Source organism: Planococcus citri, chromosome 4, assembly GCF_950023065.1.
Source record: "Planococcus citri chromosome 4, ihPlaCitr1.1, whole genome shotgun sequence".
Classification (NCBI taxonomy): domain Eukaryota; kingdom Metazoa; phylum Arthropoda; class Insecta; order Hemiptera; family Pseudococcidae; genus Planococcus; species Planococcus citri.
Window position 1 is genome coordinate 36,910,703 of NC_088680.1, and position 17,951 is coordinate 36,928,653.

Below are 17,951 nucleotides of genomic sequence, written 5' to 3' on the forward strand. Positions count from 1 at the left end.
CTTTCGTCTTCACTTCGTAGCATGAGATCTTGATACAGTCTTAAAATCGCGAACTCAGTTCACTTTCACACACAATACTTCTTAGAGCAAATTGGCTTAATACAGTTTTCACAACTTAACTTGAACGTTTTGCAACATATACTGATAGATTGTCGTCGTCTGGTCGCTCGATTTTGAATGTTATCGCTATCATGATGTAACTTGATAATTTCTTGGAAATGTGTTCTCCATGCTGTGCTGCGATTAGTGACTATAATAAGTTGCCTATTCCTCTCAATGAAGGGGTTTGGATTTTCCGCTGGGTTTTCTTCATATTTCCGAGTTCAGAATTTTGAACTTTTGTTTTTGTTCTCTTTTTTTTTTTTTTATTATTATATTTTTTTTTACATGCAATATTATGGTTTTTTTTTTTTTTTTTTATTCTTATTCGGAAAATATTTGGAATAGGGAAAATGCAATTATGAATAGCAGGATTATTACGATTATTGGTATGCTTCTCATCGTGAATTTCCATCCTATATTGGATGTTTCATTGGTTATTTCAAACTCAGTGAAGACTATATCTTCTACAATTGGATTTTCTTCAGGGATGTCTAATATGTTTTCGTAGTTCTCAACTTCCTCTTGATTTTGTATTGGCATTCCAATAGATTTTAAGCTAAGTGCTTCTTCCTTATATGCATCCATTACCGTTTCAAAAAAAAGTTCATATGGTTCATCTTCGAAATCCATTTCATGATTGATGTTTTTTAGATCCAATTTTTGTTTTTTTATTTCTTTGGGTTGCTCTCCTAGTCGCATTTTTTGTTCTAGTATTCTTTGCGATTTTTTTCTTGCTGAAGTTTTTGTGTTATTTTTTTGTTTTTTAAATATAGATGGTATTATTTCAGCGCTTTGTCTTGCTTTTTTAGAGCTTGGTTCATTAATTTTTTCATCTGTTTCCAGTGTTGGTAGTATGATTCGAAAATCTTTTGTTACTATTTTTTCCGAATTTGGATTCTCGTTTTGTTTTTTTATATCATCGTAATTTTCCTGTTCTTCAATGAATCTTTTTGGTTTTTCCCTTTTTCTTTTGAAAGGTAGGATGTATTCTAGAATTGCTCCTGCTCTGCTTTTTAAAGTTTTCTCTTCTTCTGATTTATTTTTGTGTACATTTGCAGTTTCTGTTTTGCTTGTTCCAGGTTGGCTATTTATTTGTTGCGAGTTTTCTTCTTTAGTTGTTTCTAAGTCATCGGGGTTTTCATCTTCAGTTTGTTTTTTGGGTCGTCCTCTTTTTCGTTTTGGTTCTTCATTTTGTTCAGTGGTTTTTTCAAGATTTTCATTTTGAGTTATTCCTGAATCTTTTTCATTTCCAATTGCCTTTTTAGGTCTTCCTCGTTTTCGTTCTAGAGGCGATTCCTCGGTGTTAGATTCATTAATCTCTGATGTTTCTTCTTCCTGATGACTTGTTTCGGCTTCATTCTTCTTGGCTTCTCTTTCCGCTGCACGCTGTGCACGTGCATTCTTGTTCAATTCATTATAAACAATTTCTGAGGCTTTTTCAAAGTCATTTTTAGGTATTCTTTCCAATCTGGAGTTATTGCAAATTTCAAAGTCTTCTTCCTCTTCTGCTTCTAGGTCTTTTTCGTATTCTGTTAGGAAATCTCTGATTTTTTGTTCTAAATCTCTCGGGTCAAGTTTTGATTTTAAGCAGGTTTCTTTTTGTAATTTCTCTAGATTTTCTTTCGAGATGAATGGTGTGAGTTGCCTAATGTTGGCTACTCTATTTGTTTCGCTACCATCCTTTGGTTCAAGTAGGTAGCAATTATGGCCGTTTCTTTGAATAATCACAAATGGTCCTGACCTTTTTTCATATAATTTCGCAGCTGTTTTCTTTTCAGCGCTAGACTGTTTGTGATTTGTCATTAAAACCCAGTCGCCTGGATTTAATAGAATCGGGTCAAGGCGTGCTTTATTAAACGCGTATTCTTCTTCAATACGTTTTAATCTACGTTTTTCTCGAATGAAGTTTTCAATTATCTGATGATCAGTCATTTCATTTATTTTTTGTTGATTTTGTTCAACCGTATAGACTGCTTTTTTAGCCAGGTTGTCTGCTATTATGTTTGTGAATTCATATTTACGCGCGTAGACGTGTATGAATTCTACATTATCAAATTGTAATTTGATTTCGAGAATTTTTTTAAACAGTTTCTCATGGTGTACTGGCTTATTTTTTGCGTTTTTCCAATTGTTGGTTTGCCAGGTGGAAATCGTGTAGTTCAGAGCTCTGATTGCATAATTACTGTCGCTTAAGACTTTCACCTTTTTTATTTCATTCGCCCTTAGGATTTTCAGTGCTATATAGATAGCCATGAGTTCTGCTAGGTTATTTGAACTCGTGAATTCCTTGTTCAGTATTCTTTCTGAAATATTCAGTTCCGAATCTGGAGCAAAGCATATGCCGATTCCTGCGATAGCTTTTTCATCGCCATTTTTCGAGCAGGCACCATCAGCAGTCACTCTGACGTATCCGTCTGTGTCAAATATTAGGTCCTTTTCAGGGTCTAGTTTTGTCTCGATGCATTTTTGGTATGTTGTGGAGGGTAGATCTTTTTCCAGCATCTTCTTTCTGATTTTCATCAGCTCATGAGGAAAATCAAATTTTGTTGGTTTGTGGGGTAATTTTTCACTTATTTGGTCACGAATGCCCCATGCCTCATTAGGCTTGAAACCAAAAGATGTGGGTGTGTTGTTGATTTCTATCTCCACTTCACTTATAAGTAAGTGCCATCCCAGATGAGTTTTGTAGGGATCATAATTTTTATTTATTTTTACTCTGATCTTATCTCCAATGCATCTCATCGTTCTTTCTACAGACGATGATTGAGGGTTATATACATTCGTGTGTGCAGCCTTTATTTCATAATTTTCCAGTAAGTTGTACCAACTATTCGAGATGAATTGTGATCCATTATCAGTGATCACTTTTTTGATTTTTATGCCTTTCTTATGGGCATCTTTTATTATTGTATCCATTTGTTGGCATACTTCTTTCTTCTTTATCTGGAATAAGGTGCGCAACCACGTCTTGTTGGTAAAAATGTCTTTGACTACCAAAAGGTATTTTGGTTGGTATTTTAATGCCGGTAATGGTCCATAAATATCTGCTGATAGGACATCACCTATTGCATACGATTCAATTTGAGCATACTCAATGATTTTTGAGTTTGTGTAGTTTTTGTTCACTTTGCATACTATGCACGTATTGCATATTTCTCTGATGTATGCAAGTGAACATTGATGGTAAAATATTCGGCGGAAAATTGCATCAAGTTTTGCCGCTCCTACGTGTCCGTATGATTCGTGTAGGTAGTCAATTGTATCGAAAACGAGTTCATCTGGTAAGCATGGAACTTTTGATTTATTATCCAAAATTCTGTGTAGAACTTTTCCAAATTCAGAATTTTTGATCTCAAATTTTGTCATTTTTAACTTCTGAATATCACGCTGCTTTTTGTTGTTGGCTGGGATTTGTTCTTCTAGAATTGCCATGATTTTTTGACACGTAATGTCCGAGCTTTGCGCTTCGGCAATTCTATTTAATTTTCCATGTAGCTCTGCAACATTTTCTTCGATGAAATTTAAAGCCATTGGCTCCAGATCAGTTTGGAAACTTTGATCTATCACATTTATTTCCAACTCTGGAGCTTTCACTTTATAAAGTGCATTGTTTGAATGGAACATATCATATATTAAATGATAGCAATTTAGCACTGTTATCCAGTGTGCTGCTTTGCGATGTGTTTGGCAAATCTCACGGAATCGATTTACTATGGGAAGCAAATTTGATCTTACGTGAATTTTACGTCCATGTAGCCACATCTGTAGTTTTTGAATGCACTTTACTAGACACATTATTTCCCTATCAAATAATGTGAAGTCTTTTTGGTGTTCTTTGAATGATGTTGAAACAAACATGATTATTTGTTTTTCCTCATTTTCTTTGTAGAACAGTACTCCATTTATTGCGTCATCCGTCACCTGAGTATCTAGGTATAGGTCACCCGTTTCAGGGGGTTGTTTTAATTTGAATTCCTTGCGGTACTCTTCTTTGAGTTTTTCAAATGCTTTCTGTTGGGCTTCTCCCCATTCAACGTTCTGTGAGTCTCCTTTTGTGAGTTCATAAATTGGGCTTACAATTTGAGAATATTGTGGTATGAAGTTTCTGTATAGTCCAGTGAGTCCAACTAGTGCTAGTACTTCATTCCTTTTTTTCAAAGAAAAGATGCCATGTTTTGTATGTTTTTTCTCAAATTCATCCAATTTTTTGATTTTCTCACTTTGTTTTTCTATTCCTTTGTCTGATAAGACAAAGCCTAGATGTTCAGCACGATTCCTGAAGAATTGTGTTTTTGTGGGATTCAGTTTTAAACCATTTTTTCGTATCATTTCAAACACGTATAAGAGTCTTTGTAGAGTCACCTCAAAGGTGTCGCCTGAGATCTTTACATCGTCGACATATTTTGTGATGCCTTTTTGACTTCTTATGATTTGATTTATCATGTACACAAATTCTCCACTTGATATTGTCAAGCCATATGGGAGTCGTGTAAATTGGTAGACTTGCCCCTCATATTGGAAGGCTGTAAATTCTTGCGATTCCTCATCAAGTTCTCGTTGCCAGAATCCTGCCGTGAAGTCACAAGTGCAGAAGTGTATATCACCATGGTTTTCAAAAATCATGCTCTCTATTGTGTTGGGTTCTGTGATTACACTCTTTAAATACTTGTTCAGCTCGTCTGCATCCAGACAGAGTCTAATGTCTCCATTCTTTTTTATTACTGGAGCTAAAGTATTTATGTAGGTTGAGTGTGATGGTCTTATTAGATCCAGAGCTAGCATTTTTTCTATCGCTTTTCTCAGACCAGGTTGAAGTTTTTTGCTGGGTCTGAATTTTTCACCTCTCCATGGTTTTAAGTGTTCTTCTCCTGGTATGAACTGAAATTTCACTTTTTCTCCTTTGTATTTTCCAGGATTTAGGCTGAAAATGTCTCTGTATTCTGACAGTTTTTTCTCACCTAACATGGCTTGCTCCATGGTTATTCTACCTTCTTGCACTGCATCCTTAAGATCTTGTTTCAGATTATCCTCAAATATTCTGATTGCTTTAAGTCTCTCATTTTTCAATTCTTTTCGAATTTCTGCATATCTTGTGTGTGCTGTCATATCGTTAGTCACTCTGTGGCTTCCTCTATTTGTCAGTACTCCAAATAGAGAATATGCTTCATGTGCTTCATCTTGGCTTAAGAATGGGATGGAAAATTTTTCATCATATTCTGGCTTGAATTTTGCGATTCTGTTATGAATATCGAGCTTGATTCTTAGGTAGTCCATTGATACTCTTCCCATGATGAATGTATTTCCTGGGGATTCGAGTATATAGAATGGTACTCCTACAATATCTGACCCCATTCTTATTTGGACGACTGCTAAGTGGCTGGCTGATCTTATTATTGAGTTATCAGCAAGTCTCAGTTGGACTGTGCGCCTAAGTGGCACAAATTTGATTGCCTCAGGTGCATCCCTCAGTATTGATTCTATTAATTTCTTCGAGGCTGCATTTGGCAGTGCTCCAGAGTCCAATTGTAACGCTAATGTCCTTGATCCAACCACAACTGGTATGACACAGGTTGGATCTTCGGTTTTCTGAGTTACCAGTTGTGCACTCATCTGTTTGTTCAAGTGTTCTGAATCAATTTTAGCGTTGTCAATTGCTTCTATCGCATTTATTGGTGCCCCTTGAGTATCATTTTCCAACATTTTTACCTCATCTGCCCAGGATACTTTTCTCTTTTTGACAGGAACCTGTTGTTCACATTTACGTTTTAACTCATTCATTTGTGGTTTGCATTGATTTTCTTCGTTGCATAATTCCTTCATTGCTTGAGTGAGGTCATCTTCGCTATCTAGTTGCGATTCTTTGGCACCAGGGTCCATTTGTGGTACTGTTGTGGGGTCATAGATGATTTTTAATTCACCTTTTGTTTCCCTATGTTCTGGATTTTTTCTTGTATTCAATGTTCTTATTTCGAATTGTTGAATTTGGTATGATAGTAGCATCAACATTTCATGGTATGTTGCAATTAATGGGAAGTACTTCTTTAATGGTTCTACATAGTGGAATTTGTCATTGATTGGTACGATCTCATTTGTTTCATTCGTTCTTGGTCTTGTACATACCGTGCCATAGGAATTTATATAATTCTCTGTTTCTAGGTATTGGTATGCTGGTTTCTTCCACACTAGTACCCGATTGTCGTTGGTGGTTCGTTCATAAATTTCTCTGAAGCTCATGTATCTTGATAGTTTTATTTCCTTATCACCATAAGTTCTTGGTTTAATTAGTGGAAATAATAAGATTACGCATTCAGCTTCCTTTTCGTTTAGGAGCAAACTTACAATTTTGCGTAATTCTTTTTCAAGTGCCTCATATGGCTTCTTTGAGTAGTTTATTTCTACTTGGCCAGATCCGACGATGAATTTTTGATTTTTTGGAAAGTCAGCGTTTTTTAGACGTTCGTATAAGTCTTCATAGCTTAGCTGGTCTCGTACATAGTTTGGTAGCGTTTCTGAGAGGTGTCTTTGACCTCTTTTCAGAAAGTGTGCAATGCCATCACCTACCCAAATGTAGTTTATGAACATGTTTTGTATGTTTTCAGGGTCATTATCAAGTGCCCCTTGGCTCTCTGATGGGTTTTTTTCTATGCTTTTGCTGACCTTTGCTAAGTTCATAATTGCCCCTGTGAGCATTTTCATGTCCAATGGTTCATTATTTGGGTTTTTTAGGATCTCAGCAATTGTGCTTATCGCTTGAATATTTATTGGAATTTCTTCCTCTATGTCTTTGCATTCATAGTATTGATCCTCTTCAGAATCATATTCCAAATAGTGCATTGGCATTGTCTGTGTGTCGGTGGGAGTTTTGAATTTAACTCTCTCGTGGTTATTGTCATTTTCTGGAGAATATAATTTTTCTTGTGGTTTCTCAGGGCTTGATAGAACTAGTGGTCTTATTTTTTGAGAATTCTTCAAATATCCAGGTACTTGAATTTTTGAATTCTGCATACCATTTTCATTTGATTCTTGGCTTGAAGATTTTTTGCCTATTATGAATGGCACTTCATTCTTTGGGTCAATTTCTATGTCAGCTAGTTCTCTCAATTTGATTATAAATTGGTCAATATTCTGATCTTCTACAGTGATCATTGCCCTGTATTGGAATGGAGCCTTGTTTGTTAGAAGGTGTATGACCTCTTCATCATGATGAAATTTTCTGTGGCGCAATGTTTTTGCCCATCTTATCATCTGAAAGGCCATTGTCTTTATGTCGTCAACGAATATTGCGTTGTAGCGACATTCAATCATTGCTTCATTTTGGGCTTGAATATTCCAAAAAAATGCCAGGAATTGTTTTTTTACTTCATGAAATGAGTTGACATTTTTAATTGTTTCTTTGAACTGATTCTTATTTTTTGTCAAAATCACTGCTTTGAATGCTATGATCATCTGAGCTTCCGAGATGTCTATTTCACTGAAAAAGTCTTCAAAGTCCTGTAGAAATTCATGGGGGAAGTGACGCATTTCATCCGCAAAAAATATTCCTGCGTTTTTTACGCAGTTCGGATCAATTATTTTGTGTTTACATCTGCGCCATTCACCTCTGTTTGATACAACTGGTGGTTTTTCTAGTTTACGTTGTATTTCTTTTATATCTCTTATCATTTTTCTGCACCCCTCATCTCTGGTTTGAGCAAAATGCTTGATGTCGTTTTTCGTAGATTGTAAGTTTGTAGCAATTTTTTCAATTGCTTCTTCATTGATTTTCTGTTTTTTACTCATCTCTAGGATGGTTTCTTGATTATTTTGAGTCAGGTTATTCGTATCAGAATTGATGTTATTCTCTTGATAAATATCTTCTATCCATTCCCAGGTGCTATAGAAGCAGTTATATACTTCAGTGTTTAGGGCTTTCCTAAATTCTTCAGTTTGAAATAGTTTTTTCAACTTTTCAGATCCCTCTTCTTTTCTGTCTTCCTCATGCCCCTTTTCCTCTGCATTTTTATGTACATCTTTTTCTGTGTTTTCATGAAGCAACTCATTTGCTGTTTCTTCTGTTTGTTCCATTTTTTCCACTTAACTGGTTGCAATGTTTTCTTGCTCTCTACTGCTTTAAAGCAGAGGCGAAAAAGTGATCTACACGAACTGTTTTTATACTCGACTATTACGTATCTTTTTAGAAACGATTATTGTTAAATACCAGAGTTTCTAACAACCGTTTAAGATCGTGAATATTCGTTGCAAATGAGTACCAGCGTTTGTAAGAAGGTTGGCGCATTGTCCCTTTTTCAGGTAGCTGATAATCGGCACTGGACAATGCGTCTGTGGGTGGTGGTGGGGTTCCGAGGCGGATAGCTTTGTAAATAGGATTATGTAAACTGTTATTTTTGCGTTTTAAATTTTGGGTGTTTTATAAAACCATTCAAACAAAAGGAATATTACGACGATTCGATTTCTTTTATAAAAGATGAGAAAAATGTGGGTGGTCTATTTTCCCTTATTTTCAGATTTTAGTTCTTGAAATTATTCTGCGTATTTTTTGGTGTTAATTTGCCGATGTTTTACAAAACAAATACACTAAAGAATAATGTTATCCGATCCGATTTTCTGTTTAAAGATGCACATTCAGGGTGGTCTATTTACCCTCGTATTTAGAACTTCTAATTTGCGAATATTTTTATATTTTTCTGCATTAATTTGTAACAAAATCAACACAAAAGAATATTTAAAATGGTGCGATCTTTTTATCCGTTTCTTGTAACGGAAAAAATTATGTGTGGTCGATTTTTCGCGCCAATTTTCGCGCCAATTTTCTCATGAAATATTTCCCTTGGAATGTAACAGTTTTCTTCTTCTCGTTTCCTCTAGATTTGCTGATTTTTTGATGTTTAAATCAACTTTTTCAGTTACGAGACTGAAAATTTGCACAGTTTTCATTAATTTGTTTATTCTGATCTTAAAATAAACGTTTCTTGATGGAATCCAAAAGGTAGGATGCTACCTATTTTCAATCTTTATTGCCACTTAAAAACTGACCATAGGTAGAAAGTGTAGGAAAAGGAGAATTTTGGTAGGAAGCTACTTAGTTAAATCTTGCTGCCACTTAGAATTTTCGTAAGTAGAAAATTAAGGATAAAATTCACGGACTATCTGTTCCTAGTTAGTTCAGATAGACAGAGAAAATCATGATTCTGATTGATTTTTTTTTTTTTTTTTTATAAAATAATTCCCTCACAATGAGCAACTTTATGAGTTGGAATTATGCACTTCAATTATAATTTTTTAGTGTCTTCAATTTCAAATCCAATTCAGTCTGTTCTATTCCAAAATTACTTCTCGCCTGTTACAGATACGATCAGCTAGTCAAATGAACAGAGTCAATTTCTTCAAAACAGATGTAACTTTAAAAATCATACGAAGCTTGTTTTTTCTTGAAAATTAAACGAAAAAATACCTGTGCTTATAAGTTCAGATATTTTTAAGCTTAATCGGAAGTTCTCCACTTAGAACTTTAGATTTCTGATGGTAAAAATCTCACAGATTTTTTATCCAGATGTCACAGATATTTGAATATAAAATCTGTCTCGCAAGTTCGTGCTTACCTTTTAAGGGAAGCTTTACAGTGATTGGTGCTGTAACTGCCACTTAGAGCACAAGCACTAATAAAATTTCGCACATAAAAGGAACGTTTGGGCGCCAATGTTAGAGTGTATACGTGCACGTAAGGTAATAGTGAGGAGGATGAGAAATATTCCTTAGCAGGTGAAAGATTGCCAGAAGTCTGATACGACTCTTTGCAATATCAAGAAAGAACTTATTCGCACTTACCCCTTGCTAGCTCTGCGGCTATTACGATCGCGTCGGATACGTCAACATAAAATACCAACTAATGTATCAATTAGGTCCACTTTCGCGGAATAAAACACATTCGTTAGTTTCTCCAATGTAATCGGTGTAACAAATTACATTCTCTTAATTATAAGGTTTTCTTCAAATATATACATTCACCAATTTAAGATTTTACCAGAAAGCGTAATTAGAACAGAGACACTATGCTCGACCGCCTAATCACGTAAATTCACCACTAATTCACCAATGAGAACTTAATAAATCACAATTCCACGACAGGGCAACTAAGATGAGGTGGTTGATTGCTATATTAAGCCACAAATTAACCAATGAAAATACTAATTAACCGAACCCTAAAAAGGGTAGAAAGGAGATAAGAATACGTTTTCAAACGATTAAGTCGAAGGAAAACGGACCAAATGCTCTAGTCCACCGATTCATAGATCGCCTAAGTATTGGTCTATACTACACTCACGTATCTACAACTCGACGAACGAACAAGAAGTGATTTCGAGATCGAACCTAGCTAAAGTTATACCTAAAGCACCTAAAAGTTCCTAAATCGATCTCGAAAGCTGATAGGCTCGCGCTACTTTTACCAAGAGATGGGGGAAATATATTAGCCAATCATAAAATAGATGTAATTACGCGAATTCTCCGCCCATATAATAATATTGGCGCGGACCCCCCCGGTGTGATGGAATATTATTCGGACCACCCAAATGGTATTCGATAATATTCGAATTCGCAAGTACCTACACTTTACCTTAATAAATCAAACGATCCCTAAGTTGTCAAGACCTAAAGGATGGATTTACCAAGTCCTATAGGATCTTCCCCAACTTAAGAATCGTTATAAGATGCACTGAGAGGACAGTGAGGCCATAATGCCACCTTACAATTTTTTGAAATTCGAAAAATAAAATCAAACGTCTGAATGTTTTGCTTATAGTGACACGTTTTTAGATTATTTTTCAACTTTGTGTTGTCCCAATCCAAAATACTCATTTTTGTTGTAGTTGGCATCTGGTACATATTTACTTTGTATTGTAAGCAAAGTGAGAAGTGAGCACTATTGTTTTAAAGCATTCTGATAAAGTGGTGATATTCTATGGTTTATTTTATAAATTGACAATAATATTATTAGTATTATCAAATTATTGAATGTGATAAATTCTTCGAAATTAGTGTACTATGTAATTCAGGGCTCGTACTTGGTTACTGTTCAAGTAACCTAACTAACTTACTAAAGTTACTCTTTTATTTTTTCAAGTTTTCAAATAATCAATTTTTTTCATTCGTCTTGAAGAAAAAGAAATCTTACTCGTATCAATAAGTGTGAATAATTTGCGAATGTGTACCCTTTTTTATTAGTTTCCGACTGACTACACTCACCAGACTCGCAGTTAGCTACAAAGTCTTGCTTTTGCAAAAATTGTAAAAGTCTCGCAAACTGCAAAAATAATAAAAAATCCCGTCTTTTGTCAAAATTCCCAAAAAAATCTCACATTTCGTGCTAAAAATAGCTGCAAGTAGTCGCTGTTTCGCGAAAATATTCCAAAAGGTCTCAATTTTTTCAAAAATTACCCAAAGGTGTCTGCTTTTTTTTTTAGGGATCAGCAACTTTCAAAAAATATCACTTTTTCGCCATTAGTTTCCAAAATATCCTGCTTTTTTACTAAAATTATCAAAGTCTTGTTTTTTACAAAATATTGTCAAAAATTCTTGCTTTCTCAAAAATTGACAATAATTCTCGCTTTTTAGAGAAAATATTTTGAAAAAGTTTCGCATTTCCCCTGAAAATTACTGAAGAACCGTGCCATTTGCTAAATTTACTGTTGACGTGTCAAGGTTTCGTTTTCTGCCAACAATGTCCAAAAACTCTCACTATTATTTGGCATAAATCGCTAATTTCAAAATTATACACAGGTATTGTTTTTTTTCAAAATTGTTCAGAAGTATCGGTTTCTCGCCAGAATTACTGAGGAAGCATTTTCTTCATTTAAAATTGTCTAAGTCTCGATTCTTGCAAAAAATTACCTAAGTCTCGCGCTTTTATCAAAACGTTCCAAAATGGTCTAGGTACCTAATTTTTCGACAAAAATAGAAAAAAAGTATCAATTTTTGCCAATAATTTCAATGAATTCTTGCTTTTTGCCAAAATTGTCCAAGTTATTTTTATCGAGTATCATTATTGGATTTTAATTTTGACCAGAACGTTCCAATTTGAGGTGCTCAGTTTTTTTGAGTGGAATTTTTCTCTGAATTGAAACTTTTTTTCACGTTTGGTTACTTTCTTGGTTACTGAAATTACTTTTTCATAGAAAAATTGAGTACGAACCCTGCTAATGTTACTGACAAGGGGATCTTTACAACCGTCAACTCCAATTGAATCGAAATTTTGCGAATTGGAAGAGTAATTTCGAGCTGCCGAAGTTGATTTTTCGATTTTTCAGCAATTTTAAATCGCCCTACAAGGCGTTGTAATCAACTTTGGCAGCTGAAAACATAATCAAGTCGACAGTCGTCAATTCCATGCCCTAAAAAAATTTATAGAAAGAACTGCGTCTCCCCTTCTTAAAAAAATCGATTACAACCTTTTTCGAGTCGATCCATTGCCTCTAGCAAAAATTGACATCCTCAAGCCTATGGGAATTGGAATCGACTGTTAATATGTACGATTTTGAAACCAAAGGACTACTATCTCGATGTAGATAGCGTGCTCTGCTCTCTCAGTCTGACTCAAATTCTTCGTATATACTCGACCAATCGGAGTTGACAGGTTGTAAAAGTCCCCTTCGTTGAATAAATTATTATTATTATTTGTGTGTCGATAGTGAATTTAGTTGGATTGAATTAAATTGAATCAAAATATGTATCTGTTTCAACTCCAGGACTCAATTGAATGTGATTTCTTGTCGCGTGAAAACTGGTATAATTCGAAGTATTGTTCAAATCATTCGAGTCGATTGTGGAAAGATGTCTAGCGACGGCGAATCCAGCGATAGTGACCGCTACGTTAGTCGCTGGGAACGTGAATATACCAGCCCTGAACGAGCTGATGGTAAGTTTAATAATTTTTGAGCCATTTAATTCGAAGCAATTTTTTTCACCAGTGATCTCGTATAATTGATTATTTCGAATGAACTGTTCCAGGCAAGCCGACTACTGCGCCTAGGTTGGAAAAAATGGCATCTGTTAGCGTGGCGATCGCTCTATGGAATAACGCCATTGTCACGAGACCAAAGTTAATTGCATACGACCCGGTATTTCAATTGGTTAGAGATTTCGGTGAATGGCTAAAAGTGCTAAAGGTATCCAAACCGTTAGCTGAATCTATCGAGTTTAATTTTCGCACTCTGCGTTATAATATACAAAACAAATGGATCCCTTATATCTATCGAGCAGTATTCAACCAGCAAGTCGACCCATATAAGCATTACGAGCACGTTGGCCGCATCGTTTGGCATTCCAATGGAACAATCAATTCGGCGGAAACGGTTCGAAATATATTGAAATCTAACAAAGTACCGATTGCGGATAAGTTCAAATTTGCTTGTACGTATTGCTTGCGAGAAGAAATAGAAAAATTGTGGCCCATGATGAAAGAAGCGAAAGACGAGAATAACGCCGCTGCTAACGCCGTTGCTGAGGTCTTTCTAAACTTCATGCTCAAAAAGTGTCCTTTATTCTGTTATTGGGAAGCTTACTGCACCGATAGGTTGAATATTCTACGAACACCGGAAAATACGTCCATCAACGAGTTCATGATTCAGCAACGTTCAGTTGATAACTGGCCAGCCATCGAGTACTTTTTCGACCGTTTGAATGCCGAACAACAAGTAACACAAGCCATTTGGTTGATCGATCGTTACGGATTATATTTTCAGAAATTCGTATTAGCAAAGCTTAACGAATCTCAACGTCTGCGTGTGATCACGGATAGAGGTATCCAAATCATAGATAATTACCACTCTTGCGACGGACATGAACTCGATTACAGGGATGATTTTCCCTTTTTAACAATTTCAACGTGGTATGAATTTCGCGATGTGATCACCGAACAGCAATTCGTTGATTTATTCAAAGTGCTGGTGGACAATCCTGCCGAAAAAGTCGTTCTGATCGAAGTTTGGAACACTTGTCGCGAAGGTTTAAAGCGCCATCTCTTAAGCCGAGGCAGTGATGATTTCCTTAGCGGAATATTGGAAATGTGCGAAGGTTGGCCTGATCGGGGCTTTGATCTTTTTTCAACAGTATTGACGGATCACGTTAGTGTAGACATTAGACGAGAAATAACGAAGAAGGCATTTTTCATCAAGACTTGCAAAAAATGGATACTCGACCATGAATCAGATATGCTCGACCAGCTAATGAATTTATCCTGTTTCGACGTAGAAGAATTGGCGAAATTCAAACTATCGCTCACCAAAACCTCGTACTTCGGTCCGCATTGCAAATCATTAGTTGTCGAACACAGAATTCAAGAGCTGGCCAACCTGTTGAATGCAGTTTTCCCAAAAACAAATCCTTCATCGTTACGATTGGCGCGTAAATTGTTGGACAAGCATTTAGGAAACCTCGATGAGAAGTGTTTGGCGTATTATTCGGCTGGGAATTTAAAACAAGTGACTGATTTGCTGGCTCCGCTCGCGTCCTCGTATCCGGAAATCATTACAGACTACAAAAGTAAACTGCTCAAGTCACGTGCTGGTTTCAAAGTTTGCATGAAATTGTTCGAGTCGACGAATGAAGCTTTGATTGAAATTATAGCCGATGCTTTTCCAGCCAATTCGGCGGCCGAGTTTAAAAATAAGATTATTTTTTCGTGCGAAGGGGTCGGTAAGCTGCAGAAAATGATTATCGATGGACACTCGAGTAATGCGGAGAAATGGGCTCGCTTATTTCTCGAATCTGACTCCGATAAAACGGTCTTGAGAACGATGTTGATCGATCGTCTGAAAGAAGGAAAGCGTGATGTTAATACGAAGACAAGGAGAAAGTTTATGGATTTCTTATTGTAATGATTTTTTAATTACTGATTTTTTTTTTGTTTGGTTTCTTTAAGATTAAGTTAGCATTATTCCATTTCTATTTTTCGAAATGTTTGCTTTAATTTTTCTGTTTCGTTTGGGTTATCATATTTCTCTTTTGTTTCAACTACATATTGCTTATTCCTTGACATTTTCAAAAAAAAAGACGTGAAAAAGTTTGTGAATAGTTGTGATTATGTAATTGTAGCCTAAATGTTTCTTAGTTTAGTTTTTTTTCTCAGAATGTTTGTCATTCAATTAAGCTTGAAAGTTTTTAAAATTAGATTTACAATTCAGTTGAAATAATTTAAGGTATAAGCGATTTTTTTCTGTGTAATATTCGGTGACTAATTATTTTTACTAGATAAAATCGATCGAGAGGCGTCACCTAATTTCTCTTGAGAAATAATGTAATACGTATTCGTAATAAATGTGAAAAAATTACCGCGAACCGAAATTTAATTGTTTTGAATTATCTTGAATTTTATATGCGATAGTCTGATTGGAATTTTACATATCAGACGTCGATAGAATAAGTATTGTATGGTAACATTAGTTTTAGTATTAAAATTTGAGGTAACAAACAAATGATATGAACTGTTTGTATTTGGTTATATATTTCATGTTGTTAAATTTCTTATACATATGTAAGTAGTTTTGAGAATGAAATTACAGTAAGTTTTACGAATACTTTTTTTTTGTTCAAATGCAGAATGATTAATGATTATCTACCTACTGACTCTGGAATGAGTCGCTAATTTTTTTTTTGTTTTTGAAATGTGATGAGATTTACATAGGTACTTGGAAAAAATTTCTAAATTTCAGTTTAATTTCCCTGGCCAAAGCTTTGATGTTCAAAAAGTGAAGTGAAACGAGAGAAGGGGTTGTTTATTGTCTTTCGTACACTCGTCTCTTCATATTGTATGTACTTATTACTCAACTTCAGTAGGATTACATGAATTTGAATTTAAAGAACTAATTTCACTGTTCGAAAACGTGTTTAATATTCTTAGTACCTATTGAAAATTTGACAGTTGAACTTTCCAACTGAAAGCTTGAAATTCCAAAATTGTGCTGCGGGTGCGAACTGTAATTTAAAATCATGTAATAATTACTACTGACGTGACTTTTAGGGCTGATTTGAAGCATATCATTTTCTAAATGAAGACTCTTGATGAAATAGGGCACCTCCTCCGCCTAATTTGTGGACAGATTTGAAGAGAAAAGCTGAAGTCTTGCAATGTGTCGAATAGTTCAAGTTTTTGAAGATGCTGAAGGAGAATATGACCTTTTTTTCAATTTGATCCATCTTGCACTTATGTACTTGATGGCTTCTCTAACCGGATTATTAACTGAAAAAATTGATACCTATAGGTACGTATGTAGTACGTACTTTGAGTATGCATTTGAAAGCGTTGAATATATGACCACCAGGGGGGATCGCGAAAAAAAATGGAGGATTTTAACCTAATTCAATGGAGACATTACTTTTGAGCTTGAAATCACTCAAAAAAAATGTTAGCTCTGGAGATGTTCCTGAAAAGGAAAATGACCTTCAAAAAGAAAGAACTTTCGAAAAAGTCGTGTTCTTTCGCAATAGCCTCTACTCAACTTGTTGTGAAAAATGACCCAGTTTAATAAATAATGGTATTTGAGAATCTGTGTTGATCTAGACCATTACCATCAAAATCCAAATTTCCTAAACGTCTCATTTTTTTAAAAAATAACCCAAAAGTCTCGCTTTTTTGTCAGAATTTGAAACTGTTAATAAGTAACTCGTATCACTTTTTTTCCAATAATTCCCAAAATATCCTGCTTTGTTACAAAGATCATCAAAGTCTTGCTTTTAGATAATATTGTCAAAAATTTCACGTAGGTAGGTAGTAGGTACATATTTTTTTTTTCAGAAATTGTTCAAAAGTGTCAGTTTCTTACCAGAAACATCCAGAAAGCCTTTCTTTAGCTAAAATTGTTCAAGTCTAGATTCTTGCCGAAAACTGTTTTTTTTTCGGGAATTGCAAAAATCTTACGTTTTTATCCAAAATTTTCGACAAAAATAAAAAAAAAGTAGTTTCATGATTGGATTTTAATGTTGACCAGAACGTTGCAATTTGAAATGCTCAGTTTTTGGAGTGAGGGGGGAGGGATTTTTCTCTAAATTGAAATGTTTTTCTCACGTTTTGTCACTCTTGGATACATGAGGTTACTTTTCTAAATTTTTACAAAAAAAATTGAGTAAGAGCACTGCTAATGATTAACAAGGTGTCTAACAGGCCCTACTGGTCCTATTAGTCCTACTAAAGTCCTACTTTTCAATAATTTTATCCAGGAGTCCTACTTTTTTTTCACTAAGACTTTTTCAAACTTTCAATTTTTCCAGAATTTTGAACAAATTTTCCAGAAAAAGGCTCATTTGTCGACTTTTTTAAATTTTAAATTACACATTTTTGAGAGATTTTGCCCTCGCTTTACTCGGGCTATTTGCATCTTCTGTTCCCGCGTAGAAAACTTATTGTTCAAATTCAAGAAATGTTCAAAGTTTGATTCAGAAAAATAAACTCCTCTCTTCATAAAGAAACTTTTCATTTTTACTTCTCAAAACGTGATTGAATTTTTGAAAGCTTTTGGCCTCGCTTCATTCAGGATTGTTTGCTTTTGTTTTCCAAGTTTGAATTTTTTTTAAAATAATCATTTGGATTTTAAAATTTTTGAAACAAAAATGATAAATTTCTTCATAGGTATAATAATTATTATTCAAGAAAACATCGTTTTCATACCCTTCAAAAAACTAATTTTCGGGATTTTCCCTCGCTTCGCTCGGGTTAGTTTGCTTTTCTTTTTCCAATGTTAAATTTTCCAAAAAAATCATCATCAAAAAAATGATTCTTGAGAGCTTTTGCCCGAGTGAATTTTCATTTTAATTTTTTCCAAAAAAAAAATAATTCGAATTTCAAAATTTTGAAGCAAATA

The 17,951-nt window shown here is 34.8% G+C and overlaps 1 protein-coding gene across 6 annotated transcripts in view; it reads left to right on the forward strand.

The window, feature by feature from the left end:
- LOC135844396 (uncharacterized) overlaps positions 1-17,951 on the forward strand; it is a 141,956-nt gene that overhangs the window by 88,416 nt on the left and 35,589 nt on the right. For 2 of the 6 annotated variants that reach the window (XM_065362578.1, XM_065362577.1), the window contains exons 2-3: positions 12,843-13,012; positions 13,105-15,557. The exons of the other annotated variants lie outside the window; for them this stretch is intronic. In XM_065362578.1, coding sequence (XP_065218650.1) covers positions 12,928-13,012; positions 13,105-14,972 — 1,953 coding nt within the window. In that variant the 5' untranslated portion in view covers positions 12,843-12,927 and the 3' untranslated portion in view covers positions 14,973-15,557. Of the gene's footprint in view, positions 1-12,842; positions 13,013-13,104; positions 15,558-17,951 lie in introns of those variants that run through there. 6 annotated transcript variants of the gene reach the window in all.